The sequence below is a fragment of the Palaemon carinicauda genome, chromosome 10, assembly GCF_036898095.1.
Source record: "Palaemon carinicauda isolate YSFRI2023 chromosome 10, ASM3689809v2, whole genome shotgun sequence".
Taxonomy (NCBI): Eukaryota; Metazoa; Arthropoda; class Malacostraca; order Decapoda; family Palaemonidae; genus Palaemon; species Palaemon carinicauda.
The window spans coordinates 154,529,656-154,546,698 of NC_090734.1; the positions used below are offsets into that span (position 1 = coordinate 154,529,656).

General features: G+C 50.1%; 1 protein-coding gene across 3 annotated transcripts in view; it reads left to right on the forward strand.

The window, feature by feature from the left end:
- The window catches only part of LOC137648884 (mitochondrial outer membrane protein SLC25A46-like), a 137,218-nt gene that overhangs the window by 4,922 nt on the left and 115,253 nt on the right, over window positions 1-17,043 (forward strand). For all 3 annotated transcript variants that reach the window (XM_068382060.1, XM_068382061.1, XM_068382062.1), the window contains exon 2: window positions 11,966-12,261. In XM_068382060.1, the coding sequence (XP_068238161.1) occupies window positions 12,048-12,261 (214 nt within the window). In that variant the 5' untranslated portion in view covers window positions 11,966-12,047. The remainder of the gene's footprint in view (window positions 1-11,965; window positions 12,262-17,043) is intronic.

The following is a 17,043-nucleotide window of genomic DNA, read 5'->3' on the forward strand; positions in this document are numbered from 1 at the left end:
AGCTCACCTGCGCATGCTGATCGCCATCGCACGACCCTCAACTGCGGATGCTGATCACCATCGCGCGACCCTCAACTGCGGATGCTGATCGCCATCGCGCGACCCTCAACTGCGGATGCTGATCGCCATCGCGCGACCCTCAACTGCAGATGCTGATTACGCATGCTGCTCCTCATCGCACAACCCTGAACGATCGCCCTCCTGCGGATGCTGATCACCATCGCACCCTTTCACGCGATCATTCACCTGCGCATGCTGCTCGCCATCGCACAACCCTGCACGATTGCCCGCTTACGCATGCTGCTCCTCATCGCACAACCCTGAACGATCGCCCTCCTGCGGATGCTGATGACCATCGCACCCTTTCACGCGATCATTCACCTGCGCATGCTGCTCGCCATCGCACAACCCTGCACGATTGCCCGCTTACGCATGCTGCTCCTCATCGCACAACCCTGAACGATCGCCCTCCTGCGGATGCTGATCACCATCGCACCTTTTCACGCGATCATTCACCTGCGCATGCTGCTCGCCATCGCACAACCCTGCACGATTGCCCGCTTACGCATGCTGCTCCTCATCGCACAACCCTGAACGATCGCCCTCCTGCGGATGCTGATCACCATCGCACCTTTTCACGCGATCACTCACCTGCGCATGCTGCTCGCCATCGCACAACCCTGCACGATTGCCCGCTTACGCATGCTGCTCCTCATCGCACAACCCTGAACGATCGCCCTCCTGCGGATGCTGATCACCATCGCACCCTTTCACGCGATCATTCACCTACACATGCTGCTCGCCATCGCTTACCATCACGCGGTCATTATCGCCAGCGATCTTCTTCACCTACGCGGCAGCACGATCCCTCGCCGTCACGCCATCGCTTGCGTTCGTCGCCTCGGACACGTGTTCATTTACCTGCCTGCGCGCCCGCGCGATCGCTCGCCTGCGCGCCCGCGCGACCATTCGCCTTTGCGCGACTGTTCGCCTTTGCGCAACCGTTCGCCCTCGCGCGACCATAGTTCGCGGCGAATTCCACAGCCGGTGGTAGCAGCAGGGACGCGTGCTCCTAGACGGCACTCGGGATCACCTCCATCCAAGCACAGGTTGGTAGTGCAGGACGAAGACAGGTCAGTACAGCATTCTTCCCCACCTTCTTTTCAGGCAGGTACCGTCGGGTCCACTCCAAAGGATCGCCCGATCCCTTTCACCTTAGCGAGGATTTCGGACTCTGTGTCCTTGGAGCAGCAGACATGGTTTGGTCCGCTGGCACGGGCGTTAATGAGGGTTATGAAACCAGTACTCGCCGGCCAGGGTAACAAACCAGCGGCTGTCTCTCCTACGCTGAAGAGAAAGAGAGGAGTGGACTTCGTGGTGACTTCCCCCAGGGCGAAGTTGGTTCCCAAGAGGTCGGTCTCGAGGGTCCCCTCTCCTGTACGAGTACTCTCTCCTTCTCCTGCCGTGGAAGGATTTTTGGCGGGGGGGCTTTCCGTTCAAGATATCTCCATCGGACAAGGGGTGACTGCTTACCTCTTCCTCTGGGAGCTTACCAGGTTCTTTCCCTCCTCGGTTACGGCCCGAGGTTTGGTTCAAGGAAGCTACAGGAAGATCAAGGGTACTTTCCTCCTCTCGAGCTCAGACACCTTGGCCTTTCGTCGTTAAGTATCTACTTGCGGACAAGCTCGATGTTGTACCATCTGAACGCGCTGACTGAAGGCTTCCTTCGGGTGTCTCATCTGTGGAGGTCGACGACCTCAGACACCCTTCCATCCTTGAGAAGAGTTTTGTCTGTGCCCAAGGACAGAGACTTAGACAGCTGCTGTGCGGAGTAAATCGACTTCCGGTTTCACTCCTCCAAGGCGCTTTCTTCCAGACTCTGCAGGGCTCCAGCGCCCTTTTCTTTCAACCACGTCGGCCTAAGTTATCGGCTACGACAACTGGGACAAGGTGTCCAATTGCAGTTTCCTCCTGTCAGGAACAGATGGCACGGGAGATTCCCCCGGGGGGGCATAGGCCTAAAAGGAGTTCACGAACTCTAGGATTGCAGGTTTTTTCGCTGGGAGGATGCTTAAGGTTATTCATCCGAATGACAGCTTCCCGATGCCCATTCCCGCACAATCTCTGTGAGTAGCCAAGGATATCGCGCCTGCTGTCTCTGTCAGCGAATTCAGTGTCTCTGAACCTCTATGCCATAGCGTCAGCAGAGTTGCCCGGTTGGGCAGAATGATCCATACCTTAGGCGAAGGTCTTCCTTAGGATCATCGACGGCTTCACCCCCGGTCCCCTCAGTCGATCCTTTCTTGTAAGGAAGGATCTGAGAGGGGATGTCCATAGTCGACCTCTCAGTCCTGATCAAGTTTGTCGAACAAACTTCGGCCAGCGTAGACCAGCAGAATCGATCAGACTGGTAACGAGGCGACAGGACTCCTTTAACCCTGGATCGGAAGGACGGGTACTTTCAGTTTCCATTCCATCCATCTTCCAGGGTGCTCGTCGAATTCAGCCTAGACTGCAAGTATTCCTGCTTATGATGCAGTGTGGCTATCCCGCCGTGGCATAGCAGGTTTGTTTCCCCAGAGAACTCTCCCTGCCTTCCTCTTGGCCGCTCAGGTGCAGGCTTCCGCCTCCTCTGCTGTTTGGAGGGCTGGTCAACTCCGGTAGGCTCGGGTTTCGACCTTCTTCAGCGCCGGGACTAGCTTCCGGAATGTGACCATGAGTGTGGGCTCATGGTATTTTGCTTGGAGCCTTCTCTTCCTCTGCCTCAACATCTGGAGTATCTGGCCATGATTTTGAGTCAACCGCCTTACCACATTGGAAACCCCGCTTCTCGTCCGTCCAGCGAGGTTAAGCAACGTCGGTACTTGGATGGGTGACCACCTGGGGACGCCAGATTCTGTTACCGCATCCTCCGAGCCTTCCTTTCGGTTGACTGTGGCAAGACTGAGGAGAGTCGCAGTACCTGTTCTCAGTCAAGCAGAGCTTTCAGCCCTACCTTAGAACGTTTCCTAGTTCTTCTTTCCTCATTGACCCGTCTATAGTCCGAACGGTCGCCTCAGGATAAGTTCCATGTGGGGCGATCCAAGTCCCGGTGGCTTCAGGCAATGTTTAACCGGACTCCCTGGCCCTATGGGACCAGCGGAACTATTAAACCTGCAATGGGTGTTGACCTATGGAGCCTCTTGATGGTAGTGGATATTCTCGTCCTTTCCCCACATTCTTGATGCGGTTCTCGGACTCGTCAAAGGAAAGGGGGGGGGGGGGGCATGTTCCGGTCCAGGCCTATGGTCAAGACCTGAAGGATACCTCTCCATCATTCAGGCAGGCTTAAGGGCCTTATTCTGGCCCCTCTTCAGATCCTACAGCTCCTGCCAAGTCGCCCCGTTGCGCGTCGACTTCATTCTAACCAGCAGGGGACGCATTTTCACACCTTCACATCTTGTAGTAGAGATACCGGGATGATTGAGATTCTCTCAATTCCACCATCGGCTCTCTCATTCCAGGCAGGGGAATGTCTCTCTCAGACTATCCGAGCAGAGCCTCATAGAGAGAGTGTACCTAGGGGTCTTTGACCTTGGGTAACCAGCAAGTGCTGGTCTGGGGGACCTGATCGCAACACCTTGGAACCTCAAGCTTCCACTAGTCTTACCCCCAGTCTCAGACCCCGAGACTCTGGCAAGATGCATTCCGGTGATGGTGGGACAAATTCGACGCCTGCGTCTTCCCTCCTTTTTGTCTGCGGACAATGGGTCTCAACAAAACCAGGTTGTCTGTCAACCTTTCAATGGGAGAGCTCCACTGGGACTATGCGCAGAACGGTTTCTGGACCCTCTGCTTCCCCTGACGGAACTCCCGGGAGAGCTTCTCCCACGGCGCAGACTACTCAAGCAACCACACTGCGACATCTCTCCCGAACCGGGGCATCGCTTCGGCTTCATGCCTGGAGACACTACGCTTCCTCCTCTAGAAGAGACAACCCGCTACAGTCGCGGTACGGAGGTCGCGTCATCTGCGATAGTCATCCACAGGGGTCTCCCAGGCAAAGTGAAGAGTCTAAGGTGGTGGGTGCCGTGGGAGATATACCTCTTCCCGTGAGGCCTCTTCTCCAGCAATAACGGTCTTATTGCCTTTCGGCGGGAGGAAGCTCCTTTCCGCTCTCGGCAATGAAGCCTGTCGCTCAGCCTTTCCCTGACCTTCAGGCTTAAAGGAATAACTTTTTCCTGCCCGCTGGATCTATCCTCGCTCATGCGAAGCTACGATCGTCCCTGCCCTAGTCGGAGGAAGACCTCCAACTTGGAGCATGGCTCGGACTTTTAGTCCTTTAAGAGATCTTCTCAAGACCCTTTTACGACAGGCCTCGGATTGTATTCCGCCTTGGGTCTTCTGCTCACTCTGGCCACGGCCAGTGTGTAAGCAATCTTCTTGGTCTCTTACTACTCCCCCCTTTCTAAGGAAGAGGGGAAGGCAACATTCAGGCTCGCTCCTGAGTTGTTGGCTAGACTCAGAATCTGAGGGTCCCGACCCTTCGGTCCGATTCATTCAAGATTTCGAGTCTCCATTCTGTGTGTTATGTCCCAAGACCTTCTCTTTCTTGCCAGTAAGGAATCGAGAGGTTAGCGCTGGGAACAGCTGCAGTTTGGCCTCAGTTGCAGCCGATTTGGGAACACATGGGGGGAGAGTCACCAGTATACCTCTTCAGCCCGGACTCGAGTACATTCATCTCGACCTGTCTTCAAACCCTCCCCCGTCACGTCGCCCTACAGCACGATGTTGGATACATCGCAACGTCCTCGCCTTCGAGTAATACTACTCTGTGACGCAGGTGCTACAAGCTGGAGTCTGGAAGCGTCTGATGACCTTCGCAGCCCGCTTCCTGCAGGGCGTGACCCACAGGAGTCTCGATACGTTTTCTATCGCTCTGTGGTGGCTACACAACAGCTGGTCTAACCTCAGGCTCCTTTTTGGACAGGTAGCAGAAGGTTGAGGGCATTGTTATCAGGTTTTAGTCTGCATGAACGAAAGAAGTATGTCTGGCCCTTACTTCTTTCTTCATCATCCCCTCTACGGGGAAGCAGCATCCTGGTCTCTGCATAGCTGACCTCGAACCTCTGCAGGTAAACCATGCTTCCTTGTGTTCCGAGTATTGAGTCAATACTGTCGCGTCCCCCATACCCTGACGAGGTGGTATTGGGAACGTCCTAACCCAGAGTTCCTTCTGGAACTCCAGGTCAACTGCCTAAGACGGGTCACACTTCTTCCTTCACACACAAGCTTACGTAGGCCACATGGTTCCTTGCGGAGCAAGGAACTTGTGAGGTGCAGGGACTCCTTTTCTCGAGTGCGACTCACTCGGATTCTGAGTCCCCGGGTAAAGCCAAAGCCAGTATGGCTGGGGACTTTCCACCCTTCCTAAGGGATAAGTCACCCTTTGTAAATAGCGTGGTTTGTATTTCGGTTACGGAACAAATGACAAATTCGAAGATAATTTGTATATTTCCTAACCATACAAACCTTAGCTATTTACACATATTTGCCCGCCAGCCCTGTCCCCCAAGACAAGTCCTACCTCTAAGTGAAAGTGAGTATTCACGTGTGTGTGAGGGGGAGGAGGGGTAGCTAGCTACCACTCCCCTACCCCCCCCGCTAACTAGCGCGGGGGTAATACACCCTCGTTAAATTCTAATGGCTCGCCATTTCAGCTACGCTAAAAGTAATAACCCTTTGTAAATAGCTAAGGTTTGTATGGTTAGGAAAAATACAAATTATCTTCGAATTTGTCATGTTTCTTCGCCGCTACCGTTGCCCAGTGAACGGTCCGACAGGGCTTCTGTCTCTCCTTCCCCTACCCAGAGTAGGGGACGAGGTAAGTCCATCGTGGGGAAAGAACCGAGCGTTCTTCCCCAGGAGTCTGGTGAATATGAAGTGGGGGTTGCGGGTCCTTCTCGGGCTAGCGAGGAGCCCGGTAGTGCTGTGTCAGGGAGCTCTGGAGACTCGGCCCTTGTGCTTGGGGGGCACGTTTCCTCCGATGATCCCTTGTGGGGTAGCAATGTTATTTCTGTGTCTTCGCCCCCTTCGTGGGCCTGTGTTTCAGGTTCTTCGGCAGGCGGGGATAACCAGGGTAAGTTAGGTTCCGCAGGGAGTGATACCTTCGGTTGGAAGCTGCCTAAGACACCAGGTAGGTCCCCTATGCAGATGGAAGAGGGCCTGGATTCCTGGTTCCCTAGTGTTGGGCGCCAACCCACGTTTCCAACCCCTCTCACGGAGGTCCCTGAAGCCTTCCTGCAACCCTCTACCTCGGGTACACAACGAGCCGCGAAGTCCCCCACGGTCCCCGCTCCCGACCGCCATACGGTAGGTACAGTGACGTCAGGCTCTTCGGAGGAGTCTTTCTCGTCGGGTGAAGAAGCCAGAAGAAGACATCGGCGTCGGAGAGAGCGGTCCAGGAGCAGGCGTTCCCGCTCAAGGTCACGTTCCAGGTACAGCAGGAGGCGCTCCCGTTCTCCACGAAGGAAACATAGGAGGAGTAGGTCACCCGATGGCGATTGGGTTTTCGTACCCCGTGAGTCGGAGCTTCAGTGTTCCCCGGACCGGCGGTCCAGGGAGTTCTCGCCAAGGAGACCTCCCTCCAAGCATAGTTATGACCGTCGCAGGGAGAAAAGCGAGAAGGACTCGGCAGGAAGGCGTAAGACCGCGAAGCCGCCGGTTCACCCCCCCAGCGGGGGGAACAGCGCTTCCTTACGGGCAGCCTGGCCGAACCAGCCCAGCTGGTGCGGCCCTCGGACTTTAAGGAACGGTTCCCGCTGTCGGTTCAGCCCATGGGAACTGCGTCCTCGTCCTCCAGGGAACTGGATCGGACGCTAGTCCTCGCCGGTTCGGCGATGCCTGTCCTAACCCCCGCCCCTGGTGCGGAGACCTCCGCCGGGGAGGACCAGTACCTCTGCAGGGGAGTTCCTGTTGTACCAGGACCAAGGCGCCCGGTGGGGGTGCCCGGTGACCCGGCTCCCCGGGCTCAAGCCGAAGCTTCGGTCGACGGTAGAGAGGACTCCCCGACGGAGGACTCGGCCTATAGAAGAGTGATTGGCCTAATCAGGAGGCATCACAAGATTGAGGAACCGGCAGCTACCGACGAAGACTTTGGAGGTCCAGCCTTATCCGACTGATGCAGGCCCCTGCCCAGCCAAAAACCTCCCTGGCCCTTCCTGTAGCCCGGGATCTCGTCCTGGGACAGGAGCACGTGGATAGAGTGGTGGCAGGTAATGCCGAAGCCCCCAAGACTCAGAGCTCTTTTAAGTTACTCCAGGGGCTCAAAACGCAGAGCAAGGTCTATGTACCAGAAGGACGACGGCCGGGAGCCTGCAAAGTAGAACCTTCTCTCGACATTCTGGGACAGGGCGTCTCGGAAGACAGAGCCTCTTCAGCCCCAATCTGTTTTTCTCTATCAGAGGCTGCAATGATGGAGGAAATGTCTAGGGACCTGGTACACGTCTCCTCTTGGCTAGACTGGTGGGCTTCCACCTTAGTAGGGGTGCAAGCTACCTTTGACCCCACAGACCCGGAACAGCAAAGCCTCCTGAGGGAACTTATCACCTCCGGTGGCAAGACGCTTAAGTTCCTGACTTACCAGTCCCTCGCCCTGACCGCGAATTGGGTGCTTCGCAAGAGAGACACCGTCCTGGCAAAGGTGTCCCGAAAGGTCCCAGACAGAGAAGCGAGGGCCATGAGGAGCCTTCCTTTGTGGGGTGACTCCTTGTTCCCCTTAAAGGACTTAGAAACTATCATGGAGAAAGTGTCCAAATGGAAAGACTTAAACACGCCCAGGCCTACGCCAGTAAGGAGACCGCCCTACAAGAGGTCAGTCTCAGACAGTGCCGCGACGTCTCAGGCCTCGCCTAGCATGGCGAAGCGAGAAGCTCCTTCTTCCTCCTGGGCTTCAGCGCCTCAGCCCCCCCGTAGAGGAGCCCCAGCAGCTGCAGCCTCCTTTAGAACAGGTTATTCTTCCTCCAGGAGAGGCCGTTCAGGCCGCTCCTCCAGGAGGAGATAGAGTGAGAGGCCCCCTATCCCTGCCCAAGCCTCAGGTTGGGGGATGCCTCAGACTATATTGGCAAGCATGGAAAGCTCACGGAGCAGAGCCCTGGACAGTGTCCGTACTGAAGGAGGGCTACAGGCTTCCGTTCTTAGCGGAACCCCCCCCTCTAATTCCGGCCAGCCGGTCGGAGTGGCTGGTTCCCAAGGATCCGTTGAAGAGAGCCACCCTTCAAGAGGAGGTGTCCTCCATGTTGGAGAAGGGCGCCATGGAGGAGATCCTACACCCAGGTCCAGGTTTCTACAGTCGTCTGTTCCTGGTGGAAAAAGCGACAGGGGGGTGGAGGCCGGTTATAGATCTGTCGGCCCTCAACAAATTCATAAGGATGACAGACTTCAAAATGGACACCCCGAAGTCAGTCGTGCTGTCCTTGAGAGAGAAAGATTACATGATGACCATAGACCTCAAGGACGCTTACTTCCAAATTCCGGTCCACCCCTCGAGTCGAAAGTTTCTCCGGGTGAAATGGGGTACCCAGATCCTGCAATTCAAGACCCTTTGCTTCGGACTGTCAACAGCGCCCCAGGTATTCACGAGAGTCTTCACGACAGTCTCAGTGTGGGCTCACGAACGAGGCATTCGCCTCATCCGGTACCTGGACGACTGGTTGCTTCTTTCCTACTCGAAGGACGTCTTGGAAGAGCAAGGGATGAAACTTCTCCAGTTTTGCAAGGATCTGGGTATCGTGATCAACCCGGAAAAATCGAACCTATCCCCCTCCACCAGAATGACCTATTTGGGGATGACACTAGATACCCTTCTGGGAAAAGCATTTCCTTCAGAAGACAGAATAAGCAATCTGAGGGAGATCCTTCGTCCGTTCCTGTCGGGGCAGCCCAGGAGAGCGAAGGACTGGCAAAGACTAATAGGGCATCTGGTGTCGTTGGAGAAACTGGTTCCCCAGGGGAGAATCAGGCTCAGAGCCGTCCAATGGAATCTGAAGAACCTCTGGTGCCAACTGGACTCGCAACAAGAACTAATCCCAGTCTTACCAAACACAATGCCCTCCCTGGAATGATGGCATTGCCGATCGAACTCGCTCAAGGGGATGCCCTTCGCGAACGACCCTCCCGAGTTACTTCTGTTCACAGACGCCTCCAACCACGGATGGGGAGCCCATCTCCTCGACGAGACAGCGACAGGAACCTGGATGGACGGGGAAAAGAACCTACACATCAATGTCCTAGAGTTGAAGGCAGTCCAGTAAGCTTGCCTACACTTCGTAGATCTACTAAGGGGAAACACTGTGGCGTTGATGTGCGACAACGCCACAGTGGTAGCGTACATAAAGAAACAAGGAGGTTTGAAGTCAAGGGAATTGTGCGATCTCGCCCTAGAGATTCTAGATTGGGCAGAAACGAACCAAGTTGTGTTGTTAGCAAGGTTCATCCCCGGGAAAAAGAACGTGCTGGCCGACGGTCTCAGCAGGATTGGCCAAATAGTAGGGACAGAATGGTCCCTCCTTCCAGAAGTAGCCAAGCTCATCATCCAACGTTGGGGTTCCCCGGTGTTGGACCTCTTTGCAACCAAACTGAACGCGCAACTTCCCGTGTATTGTTCTCCTGTCCCAGACCCGAAGGCAGCCTTGGAGGATGCCTTTCAGCACAGGTGGGACAACCTAGACGTGTACGCTTTTCCCCCCTTCACGTTGATAAGGCAGGTACTCAACAGAGTAAGGACTGCCCAGAACTTAAGGATGACTTTGGTAGCGCCCTGGTGGCCGGAGAGAGAGTGGTTCGCAGACCTAAAAGACCTGGCGAGTCAACCTCCGTGGCCACTCCCCAACAGGGCAGACCTTCTACAACAACCTCATTTTCTCAGATTTCACGACAACCCACAGTCTCTGCGTCTTCACGCCTGGAGACTATCGAGCGACTCCTGAAGAAGGAGGGGTATTCATCAGCTACTGCTAAGAGGATGTCACTATACCTGAGAAGGTCGTCGGCAGCGGTCTACCAAGCTAAGTGGGCCTCCTTCACGAAGTGGTGCGCTTCGAAGCACATTAAACCCCTCAAAGCCTCGGTCCTAGACATAGCGGATTTTCTGGTATATCTCAGGGACAAAATAGGAATGTCTATCCCAGCCATAAAAGGAGTACGAGCCGCCTTGGGTCAAGTCTTCCTCCTGAAGAGCATCGATCTGGGTTCCTCTAGGCACTTCTCGATGCTTGTAAGAAGCTTCGAGCAGTCCTGCCCCCCACAGGCAGTTAGGGTGCCTCATCGGGACTTAGCGAGGGTCCTGAAGATGTTAAGTGGCCCCCCTTCGAACCAATGAAAGATATCGTAGACAGGGATCTCACTCTCAAGACAGTCTTTTTGCTGGCCTTGGCTTCCGCTAAAAGAGTAGGGGAGATCCATGGGCTGTCTTATGACGTCTCTCATTCGAGGGGGTGGAAGGAAATATCTTTCAAGTTCGTTCCCTCTTTTGTGGCAAAGACCCAGAATCCAGCCGTCTGGGACCCTAAATTCGAAGGTTTCGCTCTGCCAGCCATACCTAGGACGGGGAAGGCTGGGGATTTGAAATTATGCCCGGTCCGTGCCGTTAGAAAATACCTTGAAAGGACAGCTCATCTCCGGCCAGGCATCAAGAGCCTTTTCGTCTCCACGGGCGTTACTAAGAAACAGGTATCCAAGAACACCATTTCCTTCTGGTTGAGACAGGTTATTGCCAGGGCCTACAGGGAAGAAGCTCTGGCCTTGCCAGGCGTCCCCAAACCCCATGACATCAGGGGTCTGAGTACGTCCTTAGCCTTTGAGAAAAACATGGCAGTGGGTCAGATTCTTCGAGCAGGTACCTGGTCTAACCAGTCAACCTTCACTGCCCATTACCTCAAGGACTACTCGAGGAAGTCCTTAGACGGGTTCTCCATTGGAACAGTCATCTCCGCTCTCCAAGTGGTTTAACGGTAAAAGCCCCAGGATCAATCGTGGATAGCAAACCGGGAGACACAAGTTTGTTTCCTTTCACCCTATTCCCCGTTTTTCCCTATCCTTATCGGAGAGAACCCTCTTGTAACCATTGGATAACACGTTTCTCCTCAACTACGTTACTGGATTCAACATCAGAAGAAGTTTTTCAAAGGGTGAGTACTTAGACACTAACGTGAGCTCTTTGTGTAGTTACCCTATCGTCCGTTTTCCTAGTATTTTTCGTTTATACCTAGGCCTCTTGGCTTCCGCTTACTGGGTCTGAAAGTCAGAAAGGCACTCCCGCCTCCTAAAGTGTAAGTCTCCTAAGAAAGTAGTTCGAGGTAAGTATTCGTGTTGGAACAAATAAAAAATTTTAAGTAATTTTTATTTTTCCTAACATACTTACTGAGAACTACTTTCGGGTAATGGCCCTCCCTTCCTTCCCCGAGTGCCTCTCTGCCCTTGCGAGGATGGTGCAATATCCGAAGAACTTACTGACGGTCACGACCCAGGCGGACCTCGACCTAGCGCAAAAGCTACCCTCGGGGCACGTTCTCTTACGCCCGAGATAGCCCTCCATATAAAACGGGTTTTAGGGTATCCTACACAAAACTCTGGTCGGTAGAGAGGAGATTACAGGTAACTCCTAAGAAAGTAGTTCTCGGTAAGTATGTTAGGAAAAATAAAAATTACTTACAATTTTTTATTTTTCTATGTGCGTTAGCCATGTTAAATAGTATTTTGACGTTCTTTTGATTATGTAATTTATCACTTACTTCTGTTAGTTTTTTCTCTGTAATAGGTAGCTGCGTTTACATTTTAACATTTATCTCATTACTGTTATGTTATGGCAAGCAGAACGTGATTCACTATTTGCATTGACCACCATTGGCCAAAAAGAACTAAAATTAGTCCCTTATTAGTTAATTGTTATTTCATTGTTTCTTAATGACACTTTTTGTTTTCATTTCAGGCATAGCCAGGAAGCCATGCATTGGATATATTGTTAGATTCATGAGGTACCCCAAAGGAGAGCACGCCAATACCATCTCATTATGGCCGGTCTGGACGATTATCAATTCTTCTCCAACCTGCGGGACCGAGACACGCCATTTTGGCAGAAGTCCTTTGAGGAAAAAGAACGACCTATAGATACGGGTGATTTTTATCGCAGACCCACAGAGTTTCCCCAGACCCTTATCAATCCAGCCGTACCCCAGAAGCAAACGATGTCGAAGCCTTTTGACCCGGATAATGCAAAACCCGCAGGTAACGTGCTTGCAATTCTCTGTTCTTGGGAAAAATTATATTTTGATGGGTTACTACATTTTGAAAATATATTTCTTTCATAAGAATCTGGAACTTATTGAGTGTAAGGATGATGGGTGAAACTTTTAAGAAATTAGAATTATATTTTTATTATGTTTTTCTTTATTACTGCATTAAACTGCTTATTATAACAGTCGGCTTGAAAAGCTGTCATTTAATTTTGGTCTTTCCAATATGTGGACCTTACCAGTTCTATAGTTTAGTTTATTAGCAGTTTATGTACAGTAATCCTTTTTTATCTTTGATTTCTAATTTAAGAAAAATAGGAAAAAATCTTCATATCATATCAGGTTTTGTGTGTTAACTTCTGGTCTGATAAGGTCATAACTAGTTTTAAAAAGTTCCATATACTTGCTACTAGGTGGCGTTGAATAAGTACAGGTAGTAGGTAGTAGGTTGGCTAGGGCACCAGCAACCCGTTGAGATACTACTGCCAGAGACTTATGGGGTCTTTTGACTGGCCAGACAGTACTACATTGACTCCTTCTCTCTGTTTACGGTTCATTTTCCCTTTGCCTACACACACACTGAATAGTCTGGCCTATTCTTTACACATTCTCCTCTGTCCTCATACACCTGACAACACTGAGATTACCAAACAATTCTTCTTACATCACTGTAAGTGTTCAGTGGCCACTTTTCTCTTTGTAAGGGTAGAAGAGACTAGCTATGGTAAGTAGCTCTTCTAGGAGAAGGACACTCCAAAATCCAACCATTGATCTCTAATCTTAGGTAGTGCCATAGCCTCTGTACCATGGTCTTCCACTGTCTTTTGGGTTAGAGTTCTCTTGCTTGAGGGTACACTTGGGCACACTGTTCTATCTTGTTTCTCTTCCTCTTGTTTTGTTAAAGTTTTTATGGTTTATTTGGGAAATATTTATTCTATTCTTGTTGCTTTTCTTGGATTATTTTATTTTTCTTTGTTTCCTTTCCTCACTGAGCTATTTTTTCTGTTGGAGCCCCTATGCTTATAGCATCCTGCTTTTCCAACTATGGTTGTAGCTTAGCAAGTAGTAATGATAATAAAAGAATGCATACAGAGCCCTCTTAAATTGATTTGATACGTTCATCATCTGTATTTTTCTATTTGTTTATCGGTGATTTCATTTTCACTTTTGAAAGGTTGAAGTCAACAGAGAAGCTGCTGTTATTCATAATAATGAAGGTTATACTTCTGCTTTTATCATTTAGAAGGAAAATGAAAATGGTTGTCTATTCCAGTTTTAATTTAAGAACTACATTTCGATTTATATCCAAAGTAGGTTTTGTAGAGGGGTAGTTAACCCCTTTTTAACTTTGAAAGAGCTTTTGGTAGGTTTGTGTTTGCAGTTTGATAACCATTCATCATAGTACAGTGGGAACGTGTTTGCCTAGCTTTCGCATGGCAGCAGATCGATCCCCGCCCGGGACCGTGAGTTTAAGCTGGTTACTGGGGAGCCCACTGCTGGCTGACATTCTGGTGAGCATCTATTTTGATGGAACTGGAACTGGAACCAGACACCTTTAACCTCTTACATAATAGATTTTTGCTCTTTTGGGACAGTAACCTGGAAAAATCCCCTCTGGCGAGAGAGACAGATCATCTAAGTTTCTCTAATAGAATCATATGCAAGGATTTTCACGCTACACCATACTCATATAATATACTGTATACTGTAGATTTAATATCAAGGACTTTTTTCTAAATGCAGATTTCAAGGATGCTTGTTTTATTGGTGATTAACATTTTATGCGCGTTGCAGAGTGGAGTCATTTCAGCCATCGGCTGTGTTGCTCTTTGTACTGTATTTTATTTTTCACATTTCCCAAGATCTGTTCTCACCATTATCCTATTCCAATAAGTAATTGGCTTAGTCAGGAAGATCCATGAGATAACTCAGGATTAGAAAAGCACATCCAATTTCCTCCATACTTTCTGTTGTCCTCGGCAAAAGACAAGTGCTACTTTTGACTAATACTGTTACCCAACACAATCTTGAAGATTCCTCCAGATTTATTAAGAGATCCCCCCCTTAAGAACCTGTTACCTATGACATTTCAAAACATGACCCCACTGTCCTTGAAAGGGATAATTTCAATGCAAGTTCTCCCTCCATTCATGTTTAAATCCTTTCAGTTTTATGCAAAGGTCGATATGTGGTAACGTTCCTGACTGGCGAATGCCAGACTGGGGGTGTTGGAGTCCTGCTCAAACTCGTTAGTTTCTTTGGTTGCGCAACCTTACCATCCTTGTAAGCTAAGGATGGGGGTGTTTGGGAAAGCCCATATATCTATCTGCTAAGTCATCACCAGCCATTGCCTGGCCCTCTTTGGTCCTAGCTTGGGTGGTGAGGGGGCTTGGACGCTGATCATATGTATATACGGTCAGTCTCTTGGGCAATGTCACTGTCCCTTGCCTCTGCTATTCATGAGTAGCCTTTAAACCTATGCCCAAGGGAAATTTTGGTAAATATGATATTTTAATTATAAAATAAATTTTTGAATATACTTACCCGGTGAATATATAATAGCTGCAACTCTGCGGCTCGACAGAAAACACACTCAAAAAACTCGCGAGCGATCGCTATGAAGGTTGCGGGTGTGCCCACCAGCGCCAACTGTCGGCCAGATACCACTCTTGCATGTAAACAAACCCTTCAATTCTTCTCGTCCCGCTGCGTCTCTATTGGGGAGGAAGGGAGGGTCATTTAATTTATATATTCACCGGGTAAGTATATTCAAAAATTTATTTTATAATTAAAATATAATTTTTAATTATTTAACTTAGCCGGTGAATATATAATAGCTGATTCACACCCAAGGCGGTGGGTAGAGACCAGAGTTAATTAAGTTTACAGCGTATAAGCTAAGAGTTTTTTTATTTTGACAGTTATCAATATAACAAAACCAAAATATATAGGTACCTGGTAAGGAAGTTGACTTAGACGATTACTCTGCCTTGTAAGTCTGTCTTCCTCACGGAGCCCAGTGATCCTCTTAGGATGCTGAAAGACTCCCAGGAGCTGAAGTATCAAGGGTTGCAACCCATACAACAGGACCTCATCAAACCCCTAATCTGGGCGCTCTCAAGAAATGACTTTGACCACCTGCCAAATCAACCAGGATGCGAAAGGCTTCTTAGCCTTCCGAACAACCCATAAAACAATATTAAAAACATTTCAAGAGACAGATTAAAAGGATATTGGAATTAGGGAAGTGTAGTGGTAGAACCCTCACCCACTACTGCACTCGCTGCAACGAATGGACCCAGTGTGTAGCAGTCCTCGTAAAGAGTCTGGACATCTTTTAAGTAAAATGACACGAACACTGATTTGCTTCTCCAAAAAGTCGCGTCCATAATACTTTGCAGAAATTTATTTTGCTTGAAGGCCACGGAGGTTGCTATATCTCTAACTTCGTGTGTCTTAACCTTAAGCAAACATCGGTCTTTCTCATTCAAGTGAGAATGAGCTTCTCGTATTAAAAAAATCTGATAAAATATGACAAAGCATTCTTTGACATAGGCAATGATGGTTTCTTAACTGAGCACCATAATGCCTCAGATTTCCCTCGTAATGACTTAGTACGAGCTAAATCGAACTTAAGAGCTCTAACAGGACATAATACTCTTTCCAGTTCGTTGCCTACGATCTCTGATAAGCAAGGAATATCAAAAGATTTAGGCCAAGGACGAGAAGGCAGTTCATTTTTGGCCAGGAAACCAAGTTGAAGTGAACAAGTGGTTTTTTTCTGTAGAAAAGCCGATGTTCTTACTGAAGGCATGAAGTTCACTGACCCTTTTAGCCGAAGCCAAGCACACTAGGAAAAGTGTCTTGAGGGTGAGATCCTTCAGGGAGGCTGAATGTAATGGCTCAAACCTGTCTGACATGAGGAACCTTAGGACCACGTCTAAGTTCCATCCAGGAGTTGCCAAACGGCGTTCCTTAGAGGTCTCGAAAGACTTAAGGAGATCTTGGAGATCTTTATTGTTGGAAAGATCTAAGCCTCTATGTCGAAAGACCGAAGCCAACATGCTCCTGTAGCCCTTAATCGTGGGAGCTGAAAGGGAGTGAACCTTTCTCAGATGTAAAAGAAAATCTGCGAATTGGGCTACAGAGGTACTGGACGAGGACACAGATGCTGACTTGCACCAGTCTCGAAAGACTTCCCACTTTGACTGGTATACTCTAATGGTAGAAGCTCTCCTAGCTCTTGCAATCGCACTGGCTGCCTCCTTCGAAAAGCCTCTAGCTCTTGAGAGTCTTTCGATAGTCTGAAGGAAGTCAGACGAAGAGCGGGGAGGCTTTGATGGACATTCTTTACGTGGGGCTGACGTAACAGATCTACCGTTAGAGGAAGACTTCTTGGAAAGTCTACCAGCCATTGAAGTACCTCGGTGCACCACTCTCTCGCGGGCCAGAGGGTAGCAACCAACGTCAACCTTGTCCCTTCGTGAGAGGCGAACTTCTGCAGTACCTTGTTGACTATCTTGAATGGTGGGAATGCATATAAGTCCAGAAAAGACCAATCCAGTAGAAACGCGTCTATGTAGATTGCTTCTGTATCTAGGACTGGAGAGCAATAGATTGGTAACCTTTTGGTCAACGAGGAGGCAAAGAGGTCTATGGTGGGTTGACCCCAAGTAGCCCAAAGACTCTTGTCCACGTCCTTGTGGAGGGTCCATTCCGTGGGTATCACCTGACCCCTCCGACTGAGACAGTCTGCCAAGACGTTCAAGTCCCC